The sequence below is a fragment of the Heterodontus francisci genome, chromosome 27 (genome assembly GCF_036365525.1).
Source record: "Heterodontus francisci isolate sHetFra1 chromosome 27, sHetFra1.hap1, whole genome shotgun sequence".
In the NCBI taxonomy this organism is placed as follows: Eukaryota; Metazoa; Chordata; class Chondrichthyes; order Heterodontiformes; family Heterodontidae; genus Heterodontus; species Heterodontus francisci.
This window is the reverse complement of record NC_090397.1, coordinates 28909444-28929601: the sequence shown is the minus strand read 5'-3', so window position 1 is coordinate 28929601 and position 20158 is coordinate 28909444. Positions and strand designations below refer to the sequence as shown.

General features: G+C 45.7%; 1 protein-coding gene across 4 annotated transcripts in view; it reads right to left on the bottom strand.

The window, feature by feature from the left end:
* The window catches only part of ccdc87 (coiled-coil domain containing 87), a 97995-nt gene that overhangs the window by 57840 nt on the left and 19997 nt on the right, over window positions 1-20158 (bottom strand). For all 4 annotated transcript variants that reach the window (XR_010977715.1, XM_068059716.1, XM_068059717.1 and 1 more), the window contains exons 7-8: window positions 12117-12214; window positions 10917-11086 (exon numbers count right to left, since the gene is read on the bottom strand). Coding sequence is in view for 3 of the 4 variants with exons in the window: in XM_068059716.1 (XP_067915817.1) it covers window positions 10917-11086; window positions 12117-12214 (268 nt within the window). In the remaining variant the exon portion in view is untranslated. The remainder of the gene's footprint in view (window positions 1-10916; window positions 11087-12116; window positions 12215-20158) is intronic.

The following is a 20158-nucleotide window of genomic DNA, read 5'->3' as shown; positions in this document are numbered from 1 at the left end:
GTTCTGTGTATAGTTTGCTCTGTATTGTATATACTAGTTTAGCTGATAATAAACCTTCTTGAGATTTCAAGGAACTGGAATTCACATACTTCATTGTGTTGCTTAAGATAACACAAAGACTCTCATGGCAGGCAGCGCCACCATCTGCAAGTTCCCCTCCAAGTCAAACACCATCCTGACTTGGAACTATACCACTATTCCTTCACTGTTGCTGGATCAAAATCCTGGAAATCCCTTCCTAACAGCACTGTGGGAGTAGCCGCACCAGATGGACTGCAACAGTTCAAGAAGGCAGCTCACCACCATCTTTATCAAGGACAATTAGGGATGGGCAACAAATGCTGGCTTTGCCAGCGATACCCACATCCCATGAAAGAATTAAAAAAAACACTTAATGTACCTTAAGAAACAGGCATGTTTCCCATAGACAAAAACAAGAAATGCTGGAATCACTCAGCAGGTCTGGCATCATCTGTGGAAAGAGAAGCAGAGTTAACGTTTCGGGTCAGTGACCCTTCTTCGGAACTGACCCGAAACATTAACTCTGCTTCTCTTTCCACAGATGCTGCCAGACCTGCTGAGTGATTCCAGCATTTCTTGTTTTTGTTTCAGATTTCCAGAATCCGCAGTATTTTGCTTTTATTTTAATGTTTCCCATAGAGCCTCCTATGGTATTCAGCTTGTGTCCATGTTTGGATCAAAGTAGTAATGAGATCTGGAGTAGAGTCAACCCAACTCAAACTTAGTACCAGTGAAAAGGGGCATATAGAGGAGAGAGAGGGTGGAAAGAGGAAAAGGGACGAAGGGTAGAGGGGGAAGGGAGGGAGCGAGGGGGAAGGAGAGGGAGGGAAGAGGAGGGAGGAGGAAGATAAGGGATGGAAAAGGAGAAGGGAAGAGGAAGGAGGGAGAGGGAAGAGAGGGAGGGGGAAGAGAGGGAGGGGGAGGAGAGAAAGGAAAGAGGGTGGAGAGGGAGGGCTCTAGAGCTGGAACTGGGGAAAAGAGGGAGATAGCTGGGGCAGGGGTGTGTTGAGGTGGTTCAAGGATTCCTTTGTGGAGCTGAAAGTGAAGCACTCAAACTCCTCCTTAGCCCCCTAGAAATCCTGCCGAAGAATAATACAACTGTGCCACATCCTGCCAGATTCATCCAGAGGCTGTGACAATGGGAGAGCCTCCCCCTCCACCACCCCAACATCCTGAGTCATTATTGTAAAACAAAAGTTACCAGTACTGATGAGAATGATGCCCCAAGGCTGGGGCCTAGGCCTGACTCAGAACCGCACCCCCCACCCCCCGGGGCCTGGGCCTGACTCGGAGCCCCTGAGCTTCTCAGACAGAACTTGGCAAATTTTATCCCATCCCTACAAACTTCAAAGGACATGTCTTGATAACATTTCCCACAGTTTATGTCCAGCATCTGAGGCTACAATAGGCTGTAAATGATATCTTGGCAGGGGAAGTTGAAGAAAGCAATTTTAAATTTAAACAAAACAAATGATTCACCATCGGGTCTATTGTTGGGTTGCCATAACAGAACACGACAGGCAGAAGTACATACAAGTTGGTTTTTCGTTGTGCTTCACAGGATTATTCACAGAACAGTATGACAGTTTCATTATATAAAAAAAACTTTTAAATAAGCATATATTATCAAATATACTACAGTATTGAATGTTATTCAGTAATGAAACTGGGCAAAAGAATGTTAAAATTGATGGTGCCGATCTGCCGCTCCAGCCCCATTCTGCAGCATTTATAACTGTGCTTGTTTTTGCCAGCAGCTATCATATTCGGACAGCAGCTTCGTTAATATAAACAAATCAGAGCCCTATGACACACACAGGGCTGAATTTTATGCTCCTCTGTGAGGTGGGTTTTTTGGTGCACGGCAGAGAATTGGCGTGGATTCATCTGCCACGGAACTCGATGCCGCAATGCTGTGTTCCGATTCTGTCGAAGGCAGCATGTCCGCACTGCTGTGACGGCATTGGCATTTACATATGCTAAAAACTCTTTAGCATACATCTGAATATAATTAATAGCAATCTTACCAGGCATTCGCAATCGTGTTGAGCATGCGGCACTCGTACCTTCAGATTTGAGTCTTTAAAAGGTTGGCGGCACCGAGGCGAGAGACCTCGGTGACTCAAAAGGGTAATTTACTTTAGCACTGTTATCTAACAGAAGTGGTTGGTTGGAAGAACTCTGCGACTGCATTGTCTGTGAGGGGGAGGTGTGTCTGTGAAGGGGGGGTGGTGGTTGGGAGAACTCAGCAAGTGTAGAGGTGGTTTTCTTTCAGAAGGCCAGTGCAGGGCACTGAAATTTTGTTGGTTTGCTCATGATGGCTCGCACTTTTGGAAAAAAAAATTTATTTCCAAAATATACTTTATTCATAAAAATCTGTAAAAAATATACATTAACAAACAGTTTCAAACAGCACCAAGTCAAATTACAAACAGTGCAAAGGAGGTCCGTTTGCTTCAATACAATCATGAGTTGCCTCACAACCCTTCCAATTCACATTTGTCGTGCCAGATACATTTTTACATTTTACAGCAGACATAATTTTCCCGATACAGTTCGAGGGGTTTTCCATGGATCCAGCCCCTCTGTTCAGCTTGGTGGGGGGACCTTACACTGTGGTCTTTCCCCATTGAGACTTTGCTGCGGCTGCCCCAAGCTTTAGTGCGTCCCTCAGCACGTAGTCCTGGACCTTGGAATGTGCAACATTCGGTCGTGGACAACGCTTTGCGCTGGAAGACCAGCATGTTTCGGGCAGACCAAAGGGCGTCTTTCACCGAATTGATAGTCCTCAGGCAGCAGTTGATGTTTGTCTCGGTGTGCGTCCCTGGGAACAGCCCGTAGAGCACAGACTCCTGTGTTACAGAGCTGCTTGGGATGAACCTTGACAAAAACCACTGCATCTCTTTGGAAATGTTGTGGGTCCAACATCAATTCATACCATGGAGCTAGTGTAGGCTTCCCATAACCAAAATGCAACATCTCTTTGCACATTTAGGTAAACTTAACCTTTGAAGGAAGCCGAAGGACCAAGGAGGATAGAGATGGGTATGATTCACCACGTTTTCTTCCATCCCCGTGCTGTGCTGAGGCGAATCCGCAGAAGGTGGGCCCAATAGGCAGCTACGACACAATAAGAGCCTCCCAGACGTGACCAGTAGCGGCCAAGAACCCAACGAAGAGCACAGATACAGCACAGCAGCGAGTCTATAGAATTCGCTTGACATGCCTGCAGATCTCTGAGCAGAACTGCCGGAAAAGACTGCAGCTGTCCAGAGAGTCCATAACAGACCTCTGCGCACTGCTCAATGACATTTTGCAACCAATGGTTTTTGGTGGTCAGCCTATGCCTGTGGCACAAAACTTTTATGCCTCTGGATCATTTCAGGGATCCACCGGGGACACGTGTGGCATCTCTCAATCCTCAGCATACCGCAGCATTAAGGAGATAATCAATGTTCTGTTCAGGAGGGCCGGCGAATATATGCACTACAGCACAGACCCTGCAAGTTAAGACAAGAGGGCTATTGGATTTGGGGCCGTTGCAGGATTCCCATAGGTGCAAAATGTGATTGACTGCAAACATATGGCCATCAAGGCTCCCATAGACCAACCAGTTGCCTTCATCAACAGGAAGGGTTTTCATTCCATTAATGTACAACTGATATGCGACCACAGAAAGCGCTTCCTACAAGTGTGGGCCCACTTCCCGGGAAGCTGCCATGACTCATACTTCGGCAGTCATAGGTGCCAGATCTTTTCACTCCCCCCTCTCGCCTTCAAAGGTGGATTTTCAGGGATAAGGGCTACCCATTGAGGACATGGCTTCTAACGCCTGTAAGGAACCCCAGCAATGATGTGGAAGAGTGTTACAAGGCCTCTCACGGCTCCATCAGAGCGACCATCGAGCAGGCCATTGGTATGCTGAAGATGTGGTTCCGCTGCCTCAATAGATCTGGTGGAGCCCTCCAGTATGCCACACAGAAAGTTGGATGCATCGTTGTGGTCTACTGCGTTCTACATAACAGAGCACTACAGAGGGGGGAGGCATTGCCAGAGGAAGACACGTGGAAGTATGAAACTTCCTCTGATGAAGAGGACACAGAGGGCATACAAGGCAAAGCAGCTATGGAAGATCCTAGCAGAGTGATGGAGGGCAGACATCTTGAGCAGCACGCAAGCGAGGCAAGACAGAGCCTTATAATGGAGTGTTTCCAAAATTCATGACTTGCAATAAATATACTCCTGATAACAAATCATCCTCACGCATGTCGTATCAAGTTTTCTGCCTCCATACATCTTGCCCTCCAGCATGAATGGCAACATCCAATTCAGCCAGTGCCCATGTAACATCATTCGAGTAATAAAACAATCATGTTCATTGGCATGTTAATGATGTCAGAGGGCACTTTGCTAATGTAGTAAGGCGTTTGAGGGAATTGCAGTAGTTATACTCACGCCATGGTGGAATGCGGTTATCCATCAATGAAGGCTGAAGATTGCACCAATTAACTTTTAATTACACTAAACATGAGATATCTATTTCACCCGTGTACAAGGTGTCTATTTTACATATTTGCGTGTGCTCCTGTGTGGTACATCCCCTGCGACAGCAGCTGGACTAGAGGCAGGCTGATGATCACGATGCCTCTTGGCTTGAATGACTTCAGCGGGCATCCTCTGGGTGTCTGATACCTGAAGGGCCGCGGCTGCCTGTAGGATTCCTGCACTGGTGCAGGAGTGCACTCAGGTGTCAGGACTGCTGGAGCTTGGCTCACTGGCGGAGAGGATGAGGAGCCCGTGTGCACACTTGAATCACCCCGAGGGGAGACCCAGGATGCAGGGCACATCCTCCTCCTCCCTCTCAAGGCTCCTTGGAACCTCTCTGCTCACTGGAGAAGGACTAGGAGCTCGAATATTCTCCGGCCTCCTGGTCCTTCTCTCGCCCTGCCACTGCTGAGTGGACCTCATGGCCAAGTGAGGGTTTGCAGGTCATTGCACATCTCAGCCTCAGCTTGCTGCTCGGGTGCGTGTGTTGTGCTTTCACTAGATTGTGACCCTGATTGTAAAAACGAGGTGAAAGTATCTGCGCTGGTGGAAGGTGTAGGTGAGTCATGGGATGATGCATCCACTGAGTGATCCTCGTCCTCAGAGGTTGTCGTCAGTTTCTCAGGGTCAGTGGTTTCCTGCAAATGGTGACCTGCAAGATACAATGCAAACAACATATGTGTGGGTTAGGCTACACATATCCCATTAAGGACAACATGCCAGAGCTAATTCACCATGACATTTAACTGATCGACAACAAATCAATCTCTTGCGCTGGCACCCCGAGATCCATGTCTGAGATGGCGCGCCCTCTTTGGCTCCTGCCTAGTTGGAGTGCCTCCTCTTCAGCCTGACTTAAAGGACGCAGGTCGGGCACTCCACCACCAGTCCTGATTGTCTCCCTCCTTGTTATGGGACCTCTTTTCCTGAAAGAGCAAGGATGCAGATATTGAACATTGCCAAACTTCAACATCACAGTTCTACTAACATGGGCACTTCATCAACACCTGGGGGTGCTTTGTCTGGCATACTGACTCAACCTGTCATGGGTCAAACTTGTTCCGAGGTATAAACGAGGGAGACTTAATTCACTTATGCAGCCAGTCATCTGCCAGCAATCTGCTATGGCCTCCCTGTCTTTGAAATGGCAGTGGCACCCATGTGGCATATCATGTAGTGACAACCAGATCACACCAAGCAATTTTTTTTTTTTTTATTCATTCAAGGGATGTGGGCGTTGCTGGCTATGTCAGCATTTATTGCCCATCCCTAATTACCCTTGAGAAGGTGGTGATGAGCTGCCTTCTTGAACCGCTGCAGTCCATGTGAGGTTGGTACACCCACGGTGCTGTTAGGAAGGGAGTTCCAGGATTTTGGCCCAGCGAGAATGAAGGAACAACGATATAGTTCCAAGTCAGGATAGTGTGTGACTTGGATGGGAACTTGCAGGTGGTCATGTTCCCATGCATCTGCTGCTCTTGTCCTTCGAGGTGGTAGAGGTCGCGGGTTTGGAAGGTGCTGTCTAAGGAGCCTTGGTGAGTTGCTGCAGTGCATCTTGTAGATGGTACACACTGCTGCCAATGTGCGTCAGTGGTGGAGGGAATGAATGTTTGTAGATGGGGTACCAATCAAGCGGGCTGCTTTGTCCTGGATGGTGTCAAGCTTCTTGAGTGTTGTTGGAGCTGCACCCATCCAGGCAAGTGGAGGGTATTCCATCACACTCCTGACTTGTGCCTTGTAGATGGTGGACAGGGTTTGGGGAGTCAGGTGGTGAGTTACTCGCCGCAGGATTCCTAGCCTCTGACCTGCTCTTGTAGCCACGGTATTTATATGGCTACTCCAGTTCAGTTTCTGGTCAATGGTAGCCCCTAGGATGTTGATAGTGGGGGATTCAGCGATGGTAATGCCATTGAATGTCAAGGGGAGATGGTTAGATTCTCTCTTGTTGGAGATGGTCATTCCCTGGCACTTGTCTGGCGCAAATGGCACTTTCCACTTATCAGCCCAAGCCTGGATATTGTCCAGGTCTTGTTGCATTTCTACACAGACTGCTTCAGTATTTGAGGAGTCGCGAATGGTGCTGAACACTGTGCAATCATCAGCGAACATCCCCACTTCTGACCTTTAAACTGAAGGAAGGTCATTGATGAAGCAGCTGAAGATGGTTGGGCCTGGGACACTACCCTGAGAAACTCCTGCAGTGATGTCCTGGAGCTCAGATGATTGACCCCAACAACCACAACCATCTTTCTTTGCGCTAGGTATGACTCTAACCAGCAGAGAGTTTTCCCCCTGATTCCCATTGACTCCAATTTTGCTAGGGTTCCTTTATTTATTTATTTAGAGATACAGCACTGAAACAGGCCCTTCGGCCCACCGAGTCTGTGCCGACCATCAACCTCCCATTTATACTAATCCTACACTAATCCCATATCCTTGATGCCATACTCGGTCAAATGCTGCCTTGATGTCAAGGGCAGTCACTCTCACCTCACCTCTTGAGTTCAGCTCTTTTGTCCATGTTTGAACCAAGGCTGTAATGAGGTCAGGTGCTGAGTGGCCCTGTCGGAACCCAAACTGGGTATCACTGAGCAGATTATTGCTAAGCAAGTGCTGCTTCATGGCACTGTTGATGACACCTTCCATCACTTTGCTGATGATTGAGAGTAGACTGATGGGGCAGTAATTGGCCAGGTTGGACCTGTCCTGCTTTTTGTGTACAGGACATACCTGATCAATTTTCCACATTGCCGGGTAGATGCCAGTGCTGTAGCTATACTGGAACAGCTTGGCTAGGGGAGTGGCAAGTTCTGGAGCACAGGTCTTCAGTACTATTGCTGGAATATTGTCAGGACCCATAGCCTTTGCCATATCCAGTGCCTTTGGTCGTTTCTTGATATCACGCGGAGCGAATCGAATTGGCTGAAGTCTGGCATCTGTAATGCTGGGGACTTCAGGAGGGGGCCGAGATGGATCATCAACTCGGCACTTGTGGCTGAAGATTGTTGCAAATGCTTCAGCCTTATCTTTCGCACTGATGTGCTGGACTCCCCCATCATTGAGGATGGGGATATTTGTGGAGCCACCTCCTCCAGTTAGTTATTTAATTGTCCACCATCATTCATGGGTGGATGTGGCAGGACTGCAGAGCTTAGATCTGATCCGTTGGTTACGGGATCGCTTAGCTCTGTCTATTGCATGCTGCTTATGCAGTTTGGCATGCAAGTAGTCCTGGGTTGCAGCTTCACCAGGTTGACACCTCATTTTGAGGAATGCCAGCTGCTGCTCCTGGCATGCTCTCCTGCACTATTCATTGTACCAGGGTTGGTCTCCTGGCTTGATTGTAATGGTCGAGTGGGGGATATGTCAGGCCATGAGGTTACAGATTGTGGTTGAGTACAATTCTGCTGCTGCTGATGGCCCACAGCGCCTCATGAATGCCCAGTTTTGCATTGCTAGACCTGTTCGAAATCTATCCCGTTTAGCACGGTGGTAGTGCCACACAACACGATGGACAGTACCCTCAATAAGAAGGTGGGACTTCGTCTCCACAAGGACTGTGCAGCGGTCACTCCTACCAATACAGTCACGGACAGAAGCATCTGCGGCAGGCAGATTGGTGAGAATGAGGTCAAGTATGTTTTTCCCTCTTGTTGGTTCTCTCACCACCTGCCGCAGACCCAGTCTAGCAGCTATGTCCTTTAAAACCTGACCAGCTCGGTCAGTAGTGGTGCTACCGAGCCACTCTTGATGAAGGACATTGAAGTCCCCCACCCAGAGTACATTTTGTGCCCTTGCCACCCTCAGTGCTTCCTCCAAGTGGTGTTTAACATGGAGGAGTACTGACTCATCAGCTGAGGGAGGGTGGTAGGTGGTAATCAGTAGGAAGTTATCTTGCCCATGTTTGACCTGATGCCATGAGACTTCATGGGGTCCAGAATCGATGTTGAGGACTCCAAACGCAACTCCCTCCCTACTGTAGACCACTGTTCCACCACCTCTGCTGGGTCTGTCCTGCCAGTGGGACAGGACATACCCAGGGATAGTGATTCCAGTGTTTGGGCCATTGTTTGTCAGGTATGATTCTGTGAGTATGACTATGTCAGGCTGTTGCTTGACTAGTCTGTGGGACAGCTCTCCCAACTTTGGCACAAGCCCCCAGATGTTAGTAAGTAGGACTTTGCAGGGTCAAGAGGGCTGGGTTTGCTGTTGTCGTTTCTGGTGCCTCGGTCGATGCCGGGTGGTGCGTCCGGTTTCATTCCTTTTTATTGACTTCGTAGCGGTTAGGTACAACTGAGTGGCTTGCTCGGCCATTTCAGAGGGCATGTAAGAGTTAACCACATTGCTGTGGGTCTGGAGTCACATGTAGGCCAGACCAGGTAAGGACAGCAGATTTCCTTCCCTAAAGGACATTAGTGAACCAGATGGGTTTTTACAACAATTGACAATGGTTTCATGGCCATCATCAGACTAGCTTTTTAATTCCAGATTTATTAATTAAATTTAAATTCCACCTTCTGCTCTGGTGGGATTCGAACCCATGTCTCTGGTTTACTATTCTAGTGATAATACCACTACGCCACCACCTCCCCTGAATGCAGGAGGTCATTGACCCTCTTTCTACACTGGACCCAGTTTCGTCGGGTGACCCCACAGCTGCTAACCTCCTCTGCGATCTCCATTCAGGCTTGCTTAGTCAGGCGGGAGGGCCTCTTCTTACCATTGCTGGGGAAAAGGTCCTCCCGCCGTTCCCTTGCAGACTGCAGGAGCATAAGCAGAGAGGCATCATTGAACTGTGGGGCAAACCTTGCTCAGACCTGTCACATGAACAGAAGGATGCCCAGTGGGGTGGCTTGCTGCGTTTTAACTTTTTGGAACAGCAAAGAAATGTTGCTTCAGTGAGCTTCCATGGAATGCAGGGAGACAGCGAATACAGGGCTGGCAGGCTTTTAAAGATGGCACCAGCACCTGGTCCTACATCAGGTGACGCCGTGAATGACGTCTCCATTTCCACCCATGACATGGGATTGTGGGAGGGTCAACCACCTCCATTACGCAAAATGACTGCCTGCCACGTAATCGCGGCGGCGCAACCAATCACAGGACAAGTGGGAACGCCGCCATTTTGCGCACCCGCTGCTGCTCCTGGCTGTGTGATCACAAAATTCAGCCCTAATGTGATCTTAATGACCTGCTGAGCAGGGTAAAACCTGCTATGGAAGAACTACAGGCTCTAAAAGTTAAATTTTAAACTAATCTTTGTGGGACAAGAAGAGCAGGAGAGTAATACTCGCAACTCAAAGGGGAAATTCTGGTCCTGTGCTCTTCCAGGCACAACTCGATACTGGAGTCCCACATCCAGCTACCCCCGAACTTTTCCATACGCTGGCATGCAGCCTCCAGGCAGCTTCTGATCTTTAATCCAAAAGCAAAATACTGCAGATGCTGGAAATCTGAAATTAAAACATAAAATGCTGGAAATACTCAGCAGGCGTGGCAGCATCTGTGGAGTGTGAAACAGTGTAAGCGTTTCAGGTCAATGACATTTCATTAGATCGGAGGAGGTTCTGATGAAATGTCATTGACCTGAAATGTTAACTCTGTTTCTCTCTCCACAAACTTGCTGTGTATTTCAAGTATTTTCTGTTTTTCTTAGCCTCTGATCTTTGTCTGCCAGCAACCAGTCGTCCTCCTCTTGATGCTCATTTTGGATGGGCAGCAGGCCAGCAGGATGTAAATAAAGTCAATCACAGCCAGGCCTTCCATGGAGGCCCTGGGGGGGGGCGGGGGGGGAGGGGGATAGGAGAGTGAGGAGTAGGTGAGGGACGAATAGGAGGCGTGCCGGGGTGGGGGTGGGTGAAGAGCTGGTGTATCCTACTGGCTTCCTGCCGGGCAGTGCAAATTCCGTCCCCAATTCTTAGTATGCATAAAAGAAAAATAACATTTTGATATATGCAGTTTGTTTTTGCCAAGTTACACTTCTCCCCAAAGGCAGTGAATAGGCCCTGCCTACAATTTCTTGAGTGCCAGAAGCCGTTCAAGTAAGTATCTCATCTAAGTGACAATTCTTCATGCAGGAGAGTAAACAAATGTCAGGGTATTCAACGCTGAACTGCATTATAGGCAGGGTTTTCTTTATGTCTTCCCCAGACAACTGCAGCAACCTCAATATATCCTCTAGCCTACTGGTTAAATGTCAGCAAAGAAGGTTAATATCTAAACACCAAATTACAAAAACATGATTCATCTATACAAATTTAAATTTTTAGGAATTCTTTTAAAATGATAAATCAGAAAGGTTGTGATATCAATATGCTATAGCTTAATTCAGTCAATATTGTGGTGCTTACTTCTGGAGATCATCAGCAACTGACAAACATTTTTGATCATTTCCTTGAGCTTTTGCCTCTTTGTAGAAACTCTGCAAGATTGCGTTTTGGGAACCTGAAGTATAGCTAAAAATACCCATTTCCTTTGAAAAAGCTTTTCGTACACTCAGGTTTGGATTGGATTGAAAATTCTGAAATGAAAATAGAGAGTACGCAGTTAAACATTCTAATCCTAATTTTTCCCATTTACTTACATTTTCTTACTGTGTATGTTCAAATTAACAAAAGTGATGAACATCTCACTATGAGACACTAATTAGACATATTTACACTGCTAAATCATAACTTCCAAGTCCCAGCAGCAACAACACTCAAAGCGCTTCATTAAAATCTTTCTTCTTTGGCCTCCTTGTCTCGGGAAACAATGGGTAAGCGCCTGGAGGTGGTCAGTGGTTTGTGGAGCAGCGCCTGGAGTGGCTATAAAAGGCCAATACTAGAGTGACAGACTCTTCCACAGGTGCTGCAGAAAAAATTGGTTGTCGGGGCTGTTACACAGTTGGCTCTCCCCTTGCGCTTCTTTTTTCTTTTTTCCTGCCAACTGCGAAGTCTCTTCGACTCGCCACACTTTAGCCCCGCCTTTATGGCTGCCCGCCAGCTCTGGCGATCACTGGCAACTGACTCCCACGACTTGTTCCAGGACTTCATGTCGCGTTTGCAGACGTCTTTAAAGCGGAGACATGGACGGCCAGTGGGTCTGATACCAGTGGCAAGCTCACTGTTTAATGTGTCTTTGGGGATCCTGCCATCTTCCATGCGGCTCACATGGCCAAGCCATCTTAAGTGCCGCTGACTCAGTAGTGTGTATAAGCTGGGGATGTTGGCTGCCTCGAGGACTTCTGTGTTGGAGATGCAGCCCTGCCACCTGATACCAAGAATTCTCCGGAGGCAGCGAAGATGGAATGAATTGAGACGTCGCTCTTGGCTGACATACGTTGTCCAGGCCTCGCTGCCGTAGAGCAAGGTACTGAGGACACAGGCTTGATACACTCGGACTTTTGTGTTCCGTGTCAGCGCATTAAAATGCTCAACAAGTAAAAACAAGTCAATTGTGTTTCAGCCTTAAGCCCCTCTAATGTCTCATCTCATCTAGAGGTAATAAATCCAGAACTAAAAAGGGCTGTGAATATGGTTTTAAATAGAGTTACCCATTATTAATATTACCATTCGATATATTGTATGGTGCTGTGGCTGCATATTTTTGGTTAAAAGTTGTTCTTCATTTTGTTCTTTTGGAAAAATAGCAGCTCGTACAGCAACAACTGTAAACAGAAGAGACAATGTTAAACTTGGTTAAACATTTGTAAAGATTTGGCTTGAAAAATATTAAACATTCAGTCTGAAGTTAGATTAGCCAGGCACTGAGTAATGGTATATCTACTTTCACAGGAGCATAGAAACAGGAATAGGCTACTTAACCCCTCGAGCCTGTTATACCATTCAATGAGATCATGACTAATCTGCAACCTAATTCCATGTATCCATCTTTGCCCCATATCACTTAATGCCTTTAGTTAACAAAAATCCATCAATCTCAGATTGAAAATTTACAACTGATCTCACAATTGCTGTTTGCGGAGGAGAATTCCAAACTTCGACCACCCTTTCTGTGAAGAGGTGTTTCTTAAATTAACTCCCGAAAGGTCTGCCTCTAATTTTTAGATTATGTCCCCTCATCCTAGAGTCCCCAGCCAACAGAAATGTTTTCTCCACTGGTCCAGTCTCTTCCCACCTACATCCGTGACTCTTCTGACGCCCTACGTCATTTTGACAATTTCCAGTTTCCTGGTCCCAACCGCCTCCTCTTCACTATGGACGTCCAATCGCTCTACACCTCCATCCCCCACCAGGATGGTTTGAGGGCTCTCCGCTTCTTCCTGGAACAGAGGCCCAACCAGTCCCCATCCACCAACACCCTCCTCCGCCTGGCTGAACTTGTTCTCACATTGAACAACTTCTCCTTCAACTCCATGCATTTCCTTCAAGTAAAAGGTGTCGCTATGGGTACCCGCATGGGTCCTAGTTATGCCTGTCTTTTTGTGGGATATGTCGAGCATTCTTTGTTCCAGTCCTACTCAGGCCCCCTCCCCCAACTCTTTTTCCGGTACATTGATGACTGTATCGGTGCCGTTTCCTGCTCCCGCCCCGAACTAGAAAACTTTATCAACTTTGCTTCCAATTTCCACCCTTCTCTCACCTTTACATGGTCCATCTCTGACACTTCCCTTCCCTTCCTCGACTTCTCTGTCTCCATCTCTGGGGATAGGTTGTCTACCAATATCCATTATAAGCCCACTGACTCCCACAGCTACCTCGACTACACTTCTTCACACCCTACCTCCTGTAAGGACTCCATTCCATTCTCCCAATTTCTCCGTCTCCGACGCATCTGCTCTGATGATGCTACCTTCCATGACGGTGCTTCTGATATGACCTTTTTCCTCAACCGAGGATTTCCCCCCACTGTGGTTGACAGGGCCCTCAACCGTGTCCGACCCATTCCCCGCACCTCTACCCTCACCCCTTCCCCTCCCTCCCAGAACCGTGACAGGGTTCCCCTTGTCCTCACTTTTCATCCCACCAGCCTCCATATCCAAAGGATCATCCTCCGCCATTTTCGCCACCTCCAGCGTGATGCCACTACCAGTCGCATCTTCCCCTCCCTTCCCGTCAGCATTCCGAAGGGATCGTTCCCTCCGCGACACCCTGGTCCACTCCTCCATTACCCCCACCACCTCGTCCCCGTCCCAGGGCACCTTCCCTTGCAATCGCAGGAGGTGTAATACCTGCCCATTTACCTCCTCTCTCCTCACTATCCCAGGCCCCAAACACTCCTTTCAGGTGAAGCAGCGATTTACTTGTACTTCTTTCAATGTAGTATACTGTATTCGCTGCTCACAGTGTGGTCTCCTCTACATTGGGGAGACCAAGCGCAGACTGGGTGACCGCTTTGCGGAACATCTCCGCTCAGTCCGCAAGCAGGACCCTGAGCTTCCGGTTGCTTGCCATTTCAACACTCCCCCCTGCTCTCATGCTCACATCTCTGTCCTGGGATTGCTGCAGTGTTCCAGTGAACATCAACGCAAGCTCGAGGAACAGCATCTCATCTACCGATTAGGCACACTACAGCCTGCCGGACTGAACATTGAGTTCAATAATTTCAGAGCATGACAGCCCCCCACTTTACTTTCATTTTTAGTCATTTTTAGTTATTTTTTCTTCCCTTTTTTTTGCATTCCTTTTTACATTTTTTACAATCTTTTTTTGCATTTATTTCATTTCATCTTAGTTTGTTCAGTTTGCTTACCCACTGTTTTTTTCAGGTTGTTTTTCTTCAGGTTTGCACTTGCTGATGTTCAATATTCAGTATATTCACACCTAATCTGTACTAATGCTTTGTCTTTCAACACACCATTAACATATTGTTTGCCTTTGCTCTGTGACCTTTTGGTCAGCTATGTGGCCTGGTCCAATCTGCACCTTCTCCTTTGTTATCTCTTGCCCAACCCCCACCTCACTTGTTTATAATCTGTGACTTTTATAATATTTGTCAGTTCCGAAGAAGGGTCACTGACCCGAAACGTTAACTCTGCTTCTCTTTCCACAGATGCTGCCAGACCTGCTGAGTGAATCCAGCATTTCTTGTTTTTGTTTCAGATTTCCAGCTTCCGCAGTATTTTGCTTTTATTATAGAAATGTTTTCTCTCTATCTATCCTATCTGTTCCCCTTAGTACCTTGAAAACTTCAATCAAATCATCCCTTAAAACCTTCTAAATTCCAGTTAATAAAACCCTACTTTGCATAATCTCTCCTTGTAATTTAACCCTTGGAGTCCAGTTATCATTCTGGTAAATCTATGTTGTATTTCCTCCAAGGTCTATAGATCCTTCCTAAGGTTTGCCCTTAGCTGCTCACAGTACTCCAGGTGTGGTCTAACCAGGGCTTTGTATAGCTGGAGCATAACCTTTACACCTTGTATTCTGGTCCTCTAGATATTGTTACGAAAATGCTTCCATTTTTCTTAATTTTTTTTAAGGAGTTGTGTTAAAACTGAAAATATTTCATGGATGTGTTTTTTTTTTAACCAAATTCACCGACAGGACAAGATGTTGTTTGAAAGCCACCTGTGCTGGAAACCATCTGTGATTTGGGCTCAGTAATAACAGAACCCTTGGTGACCTGAGGAAAAAATGGTTACAGAGAAGCCACATGTCAAGGTTTGTGGAGGTCAGGAGGTCGATTCTCAGTTTGGGGTTTGAACGTTGTTTTTCAGATAGTTGTGGTGTGAACTGTTTGAAGACAGCTGGTGTTTTCCTGCCAGGGAAAAAAGAAATCACCCAACTCATCTCCTTCTCCACCTTTTTAAAGAAATCCTGCCAAGATCCAGGGAGGGAAAAAAAGTCCCTGGTGCCACATAGCTCCTGAGGAGCTGTAAATAAAATCTTGCGATTCAAGCGTGTGCTGGCAGAAAAACCTTGATGCCACATTTCTCCTAGAAAGCTTACTAGAATAATTCTCGACATCTCCAGAGCAGACTCCTTCTGAAACGATCTTCATTTGCTCCTGCATCCCCTTTAGAACTGTACCCTTTATTTTATATTGTCTCTCTGCATTCTTCCTACCAAATTGAATCATTTCACACTTCTCTGCCTTAAATTTCATCTGCCCTAAATCTGTGCCCTTTTGTTCTCGATCCTGTCACCAATGGGAACAGTTATTCCCTTTCTACTTTGTCTAGACCCTTCATGATTTTGAATACCTCCATCAAATCTTCTCTCAATCTTCTCTTGTCCAAGGAAAACAGTCCCAACTTCTCCAATCTATCCACGTAACTGAAGTTCCTCATCCCTGAAATTACTCTCATGAATCTTATCTGCACTCCCTGTAATGCTTTCACATCTTTCCTAAAGTGTGGCTGCCAGAACTGAATCCAATACTCTGTTGGGGTCTGAAGTTCTGTTAATGAATGATAAATACCTGGTAGTTCAAGACAATAGGGTGAACAGGTGTTGGGTGTCAATTAGTTAATTGTATTCAAGTGTGTCTATATAAGGAAGAGCCAGCCAGAACTGGTGTGGGTGTTGTTAGGAGTGCAGAAGTAAGCTCTGTGGCAAGCAATCAACAATCTCCACCAAAGCATCCTAATCTCAGTGTCTTCTTTACAAACAGGCTTGGAAATTTCTTTAACATACTCCAGTTGAGGCCCAACCAGTGTTCTATACAGGTTTAACATAAGTTGCTTGCTTTTGTACTCTATGCCCCTATTAATAAAACCTGGGATGCTGTATGCTTTATTAAGCACTCTTTCAACCTGTCCTGCCACCTTCAATGACTAATGGACATATACACCCATGTCCCTCTGCTCCTGCACCCCCTTTAGAACTGTACCCTTTATTTTATATTGTCTCTCTGCATTCTTCCTACCAAATTGAATCATTTCTCTGCATTAAATTTCATCTGCCACTTGTCTACCCATTCCACCAACCTGTCTATGTCCTTTTGTCGTTCTTAACTATCCTTCTCAGTGTTCACAATGCTTCTAAGTTTTGTAACATCCACCAATTGTGCCCTGTACACCAAGGTCTAGGTCATTAATATGTCAGGAAGAGCAAAGGCCCCAACACTGATCCCGAGGGAACTCCATTACAAACCTTCCTCCAGTCTGAAAAACATCCATTAACCAATACTCTCTATTTCCCGTCACTAAGTCAATTTCGTATGTTGCTACTTTCCCTTTTATTCCATGAGTTATAACTTTGCTCACAAGTCTGTTGTGTGGCACTTTATCAAATGCCTTTTGCAAGTCCACATACACTACGTCAACAGCATCACCCTCATCAACCCTCTGTTACCTCATCAAAAAAACTCCAGCAAGTTAGTTAAACACAATTCGCCCTTAACAAATCCATGCTGGCTATCCTTAATTAACCCACATTTGCCCAAGTGACTATTAATTTTGCTCCGAATTATCGTTTCAAGAAGCTTCCCCACCACTGGGGTTAAACTGACTGGCCTGTAGTTGCTGGGCTTATCTTTACACCTTTTTTGAACAAGGGTGTAACAATTGCAGTTCTCCAGTCCTCTGGCACCACCCTGAATTTAAAGAAGACTGGAAAGTTATGGCCAGTGCCTCCGCAATTTCCACTCTCACTTCCCTCAGTATTCTTAGATGCATCTCATCTGGTCCTGGTACCTTATCAACTTCAAGCATAGGCAACTTATCCAATACCTCTTCCTTATCAATTTTAAACCCTTCAAGTGTCTGAATTACCTATTACATTTCTAACTTTTCCCAGTTCTGATGAAGGGTGATCAACCTAAAACATTAACCCTGTTTCACGCTCCACAGACGCAGCCAGACCTGCTGAGTGTTTCCAGCATATTTTGTTTTAATTTTAGATTTCCAGCATCCGTTGTATTTAGCTTTTGTCTTATTGTGCAATGAGGTAGGTTTAATTAGTAATCTCATAGTAAAACACAATTGAATTCCATATTAAGTTTGAAAGCAACATACTCCAGTCCCAAAGAAGAATCTTGAACTTAAACAAAGCTAATTACATAGGTATGAGGGGAGAGCTGGCTAAAGTTGATTGGGTAAATAAACTAAAAGGTATGGCAGTAAATAAACAGTACGAAACATTTAAAGAAACAATTCAAAATCTTTAACAAAAATATATTCCATTAAAATAAAACTCAGAAAGAAAGATCCATTTGTAGCTTACTAGGTGGGAGAGAGTGGTGCCATTGGTAGCACTTTTGCCTTTGAATCACAAGGTCCTGTGTTCAAGTCTCATGCGAGGGCTGGAGCACAAAAATCAAGGATGACACTCCAGTGCAGCATTAAGGGTGAGGCAACCCCAACAGAAAATCTCTGGTCACAATACGCCTTGCTAGCACATCAGTATACAGCAGAAATCCCTCATGCAATGGAAAGGCATGAGGAGGGCTACATCCTACAGTGAGTGAACACAGCCTAAAATGATGATGATGACGAAAAGAGGCTTATAATGTTGCAAAGAACTGAGGTAAGCCTGAGGATTGGAAATGTTTTAGGAACCACAAAAGGACCACCAAAAAGTTGATAAAAAGGAAAACTAAATGGAATATAGGAGTAAACTAGCCAGGAATATAACAGATTGCAAGAGCTTTTACAAGTATATATAACAGAGAGTAGCTAAAGTAAACATCGAGCCCTTAGCGAATGTGTCAGCTGTGGCTCAGTTGGGCAGCACTCTCACCTCTTGAGTCACAAGGCTAACACTCCAATGCAGTACTGAGGGAGCACTGCTCGGTCAGAGACGCCAATTTTCGAGTGAGATGCTAAACAGAGGCCCCATCTTCTTTCTTGAGTGGGTGTAAAAGATCCCATGGGACTTATCTCTGGTGCCCTGGCCAATATTTATCCCTCAACCAACATCACAAAAAAACAAATTATCTGGTCATTATCACATTGCTGTTTGTGGGGGTTTGCTGTGCGCATACGAACTGCCGTGTTTCCAGCATTACAACAGTGAGTACACTTCAAAAAGTACTTCATTGGCTGTAAAGCATTCTGAGACACCTGGTGGTCATGAAAGGCGCTATATAAATGCAAGTCTTTCTTTTCTTTTTAGAGGCAGAGACAGGAGAAATTATCATGGGGAACGAGGAGACATTGAACAAATATTCATTATCTGTCTTCACAGTAAAAGACACAAATTACATACCAGAAATAGAGGGTAACCAAGGGACTAATAAGAGTGAGGAACTTAAGGTAATTAATATCAGCAAAGAAAAAGTGCTGGAGAAACTTAAAGAACCAAAAACCGACAACTCCCCAGGATCTAATGGCCTACATCCTAGGGTTCTAAAAGAGGTACCTGCAGAGATAGTGGATCCACTGTTTATGATTTTCCAAAATTCCCTAGATTCTAGAACAATCAGTGAATTGGAAGAAATATAACACCGCTATACAAGAAAGGAGGGAGAGAGAAAATAGGGAATTACAGATGAGTTAGTCTGACATCAGTCATTAGGAAAATGCTGGAATCTATCATTAAGGAAGTTTTAACAATGCACTTAGTAAATCGGAGTATGATCAGACAAAGTTAACATGGTTTTACAAAAGGGAAATTGTGTTTGACAAATTTATTAGTTTTTTGAGGATGTAATGAGTAGGATAGCTAAAGGGGAACCAGTAGATGTAGTATACTTGGATTTCCAAAGATTTCGATAAGTTTAGTTTAGAGATACAGCACTGAAACAGGCCCTTCGGCCCACCGAGTCTGTGCCGACCATCAACCACCTATTTATACTAATCCTACACTAATTCCATATTCCTACCACATCCCCACCTGTCCCTATATTTCCCTACCACCTACCTATACTAGGGGCAATTGCTAATGGCCAATTTACCTATCAACCTGCAAGTCTTTTGGCTGTGGGAGGAAACCGAAGCACCCGGAGGAAACCCACGCAGACACAGGGAGAACTTGCAAACTCCACACAGGCAGTACCCAGAATTGAACCCAGGTCGCTGGAGCTGTGAGGCTGCAGTGCTAACCACTGCGCCACTGTGCCACACAAAAGACTAATATGTGATTATACTCCATCTGCCACCTTGTTCTTACTACCAAAGTGAATAACCTCACACAGAAAAGCAGGATATTTTTAAAAGGCGTAAAACTTGTAAAGGTTGATGCTCAGAGAGACTTGGTTGTGTTCGTATAAGGAATACAGAAAGTTAGCTTGCAGTACAGCAAGCAATTAGGAAGGTAAATGGCATGTTGACCTTTATTGCAAGGGGATCGGAGTACAAGAATAAGGAAGTCTTGCTACAGTTGTACAGGGCTTTGTTGAGACCACATCTGGAGTACTGTGTGCAGTTTTGGTCTCCATATCAAAGAAATTTGAGGCGGTACAGCAAAGGTTCCTGGGATGAGAGGGCTGTCCTATGAAGAGAGGCTGAATATATGCGGCCTATATTCTCTGGAGTTTAGAGGAATGAGAGGTGATCTCATTGAAACATACAAGATTCTGAAGGGACTTGACAGGGTAGATATTGAGAGGTTGTTTCCCCTTTCTCGGGAATCTAGAACACGGGGACACAGTCGCAGGATGTTCTCACCTACTTCCTTTAAAACCCTGGGATGGAAACCACTTGGTCCTGGGGATTTGTCACTCTTTAGTGCCATTATTTTCTTCATTACTGTTATTTTGCCGACAT